This window comes from Zonotrichia leucophrys, chromosome 6 (genome assembly GCF_028769735.1).
Source record: "Zonotrichia leucophrys gambelii isolate GWCS_2022_RI chromosome 6, RI_Zleu_2.0, whole genome shotgun sequence".
Classification (NCBI taxonomy): Eukaryota; Metazoa; Chordata; class Aves; order Passeriformes; family Passerellidae; genus Zonotrichia; species Zonotrichia leucophrys.
This window is the reverse complement of record NC_088176.1, coordinates 9,613,857-9,618,705: the sequence shown is the minus strand read 5'-3', so window position 1 is coordinate 9,618,705 and position 4,849 is coordinate 9,613,857. Positions and strand designations below refer to the sequence as shown.

Here is a 4,849-nt window from a genome sequence, read left to right as displayed (position 1 = left end):
ATCCCCGGGGACAGAGGGGGCCGCTCCGCGGGGCCGCTGCTCTCTCCGGGCTGGGCGAGACCGTGGGATGGGGACAGCGGGACAGCGGGTGCGGGTGTGTGCGCGGAGGTGCGGGGAGCGAGCGGGAGTGCAAATACAGGCGGTGCCAGCGGGTGCGGTGAGCGCGGAGCGAGGGGCGTGTGCGGGGGACGCGGTGTCCGTGTGGGTGCAGGGTGTGCGGTGGGCGAGCCGGGCTGTGTGTGTGTGTCTGCCTGTCCATGTGTGTCTCTGCCTGTGTCTGTGTGTGCGTGTGCGCGCACCGGGGGCAGCTCCCCACGTGGGGCTGACGCGGCAGCCCCGGCCCGATCCGGGGCTATAAAGCTGCTTGGGCGGCGAGCGAGGCAGAGCAGCCGCGGCCGGCTGCAGCTCCAGCCTCGGTCCCGCTCGGCCCGCCCCGCCGCGCTCGGGGGTCCCGGGCAGCGCCCAGCATGCGCCGTGCCCGCCCGCAGCCCCCCGGCCCCCGGCGCGCCGCCTTGCCCCGGCCCGCGGCTCTGTAGGAGCGGAGCAGCCGCGCGGAGCGGGCGCGGCGCGGGTGGAGCCGGGGCGAAGGGCGGGGGTGTCCGCGCAGCCGGGGTTGATGTTTAACCTGGAGCGCCCGTTCACGGAGAGGGGCCACTTCTTCTCCTCCATGGAGTACCAGCGGCAGCTGGAGGAGGAGGAGGGCTACCCCCCTCCCGGCACTAATGGGACCTTCAACGACAGCGGGGCCGGCCCGGGCTGGGACGCCCCGTACCCTCTGCACACCACCATCACTCTCATCAGCCTGGCCAGCTTGCTCATGCTCTTCACCGTCTTTGGCAACGTCCTGGTCATCATCGCTGTCTTCACCAGCCGGGCGCTCAAAGCCCCTCAGAACCTCTTCCTGGTCTCCTTAGCCTCAGCTGACATCCTGGTGGCCACGCTGGTCATCCCCTTCTCACTGGCAAATGAGGTGATGGGCTACTGGTACTTCGGTAAAGTGTGGTGTGAGATCTACCTGGCCTTGGATGTGCTGTTCTGCACCTCCTCCATTGTGCACCTCTGTGCCATCAGCCTGGACCGGTACTGGTCCATCACACAAGCCATCGAGTACAACCTCAAGCGCACCCCACGACGCATCAAGTGCATCATCTTCATCGTCTGGGTCATCTCAGCTGTCATCTCCTTCCCACCACTCATCTCCATCGAGAAGAAGAGCGGGCAGCAGGCTGACCAGGGGGTGGCATTGTGCAAGATCAACGATGAGAGGTGGTACATTATCTCTTCTAGCATCGGCTCCTTCTTTGCCCCCTGCCTCATCATGATCCTGGTCTACATGCGCATCTACCAGATAGCGAAGAGGAGGACGAGGGTCCCGCCGAACAAGCGGGCAGAGCGCCCCGAGAAGAAGCAGAATGGCTTGGCTGACAAGGAGGACCTGCCAGCCACGGCACAGCTCAACGGGGAGAAGGCAGCAGGAGGCAGTGGCGGGCAAGAGGGAGAGGCCAATGGCATAGACATGGAGGAGACCTCTTCCTCTGAGCACCAGGAGAACAACCAGTGCAAGAAGTCAGAGAAACCATCGAAAGGAAAGACCAAGACTAAGCTGAGCCAAATTAAGCCCGGGGACAGTTTGCCCAGGAAGACAGAGGAGGAGAGGAACACCAAAGGGTCCCGCTGGAGAGGCAGGCAGAACCGGGAGAAGCGCTTCACCTTTGTGCTGGCAGTGGTGATCGGGGTCTTTGTCATCTGCTGGTTCCCCTTCTTCTTCACCTACACGCTGATGGCCGTCTGCGAGAGCTGCTCCGTGCCCGACACCCTCTTCAAGTTCTTCTTCTGGTTTGGTTACTGCAATAGCTCCTTGAACCCCGTCATCTATACCATTTTCAACCATGACTTCAGACGGGCTTTCAAAAGGATCCTCTGCAGGATAGAGAGGAAAAGGAGTGTTTGAAGGACCCTTTGCTACCGACAGGACTAGCCAAGACTTTGTAGGAGTGTAAAGAACGTCTCTCTTGGGCTGTGCTTGCATGGGATGGTTTCCTTCCTTCAGCTGGTGAGCAGGAAGCCTTTAAAACCTGAGATGAGCCTGTGGGAGCAGTGGGCAGCAGCAGTGAGGAGCAGCAGGCAAGTGGAGCTCCAAGCTGTGGCATTCGACTTGCCAGGGGAGGATGGCCTTTGACTCGCTTGGTTTATTTTGTTAGTTTTTTTTTTTCTTTTGCCAGAACCTCTCAGTGGATATTCTCATGACTGCTTAGTTTGACTCTTTGAAGGCAAACATCGTGCAGCTCTGTGAGATGAACAACAAAGAGGGAGTATGCCACACCAGAGGTGTTGGCTTTTTTATTTTGTTGTGTCTTTTTTCCCCCCCTGTTGTATATGTAATGAATTTTGACCCTCTTGTAAAATAGAGTATTGTATTCTTGAATTTGAATGTCTTAATTTTTGTAAGGCAAGCAGCTTTGAAACTGTGAATGCTTTAATTATCTTTGATACCTTAAAAGTCTTTCTTTTCCTACCCCTTGCAAAGCCCCTCACTCAAAACCACTGACCAACTAGAGCCATCCTCCTACCTGACAGTTTGATAATATTACCAAAATTCCCAAATTCCTGTTTTTTTTGTTTTTTTTTTCTTTTTTTTTGGCTATAAGCTTAGGATCACAGACCTCACCAGACTGGCTATTTTTGTTGCTATATTTTTAATGTCATACCTGTTTCTGTTTAGTTTCTGTGCTGCCTGTGACACAACACAGCTGAGATGGCACCTGCCATCTCGTTATTCGTGAGCGCAGAGCCCGACGGAGCGGTGGCTTTGCCATGCAGGCAGGGATGTCCCAGGCAACAGGGACTGTCCCTCCCTTGCAACGTGAGCCTTGGGACCCTGCCAAGCTCCCCTGAGTTAATCTTGTTTGATATTATACCACTCTGCAGCACTGAAATGTGTTCGATGCTCACTTGCTTCCTCCACCTCAACTGTAAATAGGTAACGTTTCAAAGCAAACAGCAGGGCTCTGCATATCATGTTATCTCATCTGTGCTGATTTGTGATGGTTTAACTCCTGCAGGATTTCCTGCAGAGGGGAAGGGGCTTGTGCACAGTGGCAATTCATCTTTCTCAATTAAGAAAGAGTTCAGTTTTTAACCTGCCAGTCTCATCTTTCCTAGGAAATAGGGAAGCATCCCTCTTTCAGTCTTATACAAGGCAAAACTCTGAAATGGGAAACTTAACTTCCAGTTTCTCCATTATTTTATAGTGTAATTAAGCTTTTTTTTTTTTTTTTTTTTTTTTTAATCCAAGTGTAAATATTGTGAGATTGGAGCAGGAGAGAGAGTTAATACTGCTTTTACACTCTTTCCTGAAATAGCTTTCAGCTCTTTGTGCTAAAAAAAAAATAAATCCAAAACAAAAATGGACAGAACAAATCTAACATCCTTGTGCCATGAATAAATTTCTGGAGAACATTTATAGGAAAAACTTTTGATTTAACACAATAAATAAACAAATCTGCAAGTCTTTTAATGTTGGGAAAACAGCTTTATCAAATGCTGACAAGTCACAGAAATGGTTTGGAGAAAGCAAAGTTTGTATACGTTGAATGTATAAATGAATTTGCCTTCTCTGGAATTGTATGGTACACAGGAAGAGACTTTAAAAATACGTTTTTACTTTTGGGAAGTGTTTTGTTGATTTTGCTCTCTCTTTTGACTTTCTAATTAACTCCAAGTGTCCCTGGATGCATCTTGGGACTTGGAGAGCAGTGTTTACATTCACTTGCATTTTCAGAACTGAATCCTCAAGAGGTGAGGAAAGCAAATAAACTGTGCTTTAATGTAAAAAAACAAAAACAAAAAGAAAACCAAACCATGAGCAGAAGTTGCTATAATGGATGATTATTTTTATTAAATAAAAAAGTGTTTACAGATCAAGTGTGAAAATCCTCTGAATAATGTTAGCTGTTTTATTGTATTGTATTTTATTTTATTTTCTGAACTGTTCACCAAGCTGCTGGTAGCTTTGGTCTTGCCATGTTTTGAAGAACACGCTGGGAAAAGCACTCATGCTGTCTGAAAGGGATTGTCAGCCCAGGTAGGAACAATGGCTCTGTTCATTATGCAGTGGCATAATAATAAATGAGTCCTTGATATTTCTTGGGTATTTCCACCCCTCTCCCCTCTTTGTGCCCATGTGGGAAGGGCATTCATGTGTTTGTTAAAGAAAAGAGTGAAGGGTTTGAGGGTGTGATTTGCACCCTGGGAATGCAGCCTGGCACTGCTGCTGTGGAGACCTGCCTGGCATGGCACTTGCAGCCACTGGGAGGTTTTTAATAATCAATTTGCAAATGGGACTAGAAACAATTAGGCGGGGAGGCAACATTTTGTGAAATATGCAGGAGTGTCCACCTGAGTGGGCCTTTGTTTCCAGAGCTTGCTTGCTCTTCCACCAGTGCTGCCAGGACCCTCCCTGAAGGAGGTGATGGGGGAACGTTCTCCCACTGAATGTGGAACTGCTTCTGGTGAGAAAATAAATGACCAGAGCCCCGTGTGGAGCTGCTGCTCTGGGGGCCCCACTGTGCCAGTGCCCCAGGGCTGCAGCTGGAGGTGCCTGGCACAGGGGTAGGGGCCAGGCAGCATCTCTGCTGGGTGTGGGGCACCTGATGGTGGCCCAGAGATGAACATCTGGCTCACCTCGGGGTGGCCTTTGCAGCTCAGGGGAACCTGTTTTGGGTAGAGTGTCCTGCTCCCGCTCTGATCTTGGCTGGCCCTGATGGCCTGGGAGGGTTTTGCAGAGCAGATCCCATGGGAGACTCTGGGTCAGCTCCTGGGACACGAGGGGATCCAGAGCCATTGACTG

The 4,849-nt window shown here is 51.5% G+C and overlaps 1 protein-coding gene across 1 annotated transcript; it reads left to right on the top strand.

Annotated features, from left to right (window-relative positions):
• Positions 1–406: 406 nt before the first annotated feature.
• Positions 407–4,146, top strand: ADRA2A (adrenoceptor alpha 2A). The gene has a single exon (XM_064717188.1). The coding sequence runs from the start codon at positions 617–619 to the stop codon at positions 1,949–1,951; it is 1,335 nt and encodes a 444-aa protein (XP_064573258.1). The 5' UTR covers positions 407–616; the 3' UTR covers positions 1,952–4,146.
• Positions 4,147–4,849: the final 703 nt, after the last annotated feature.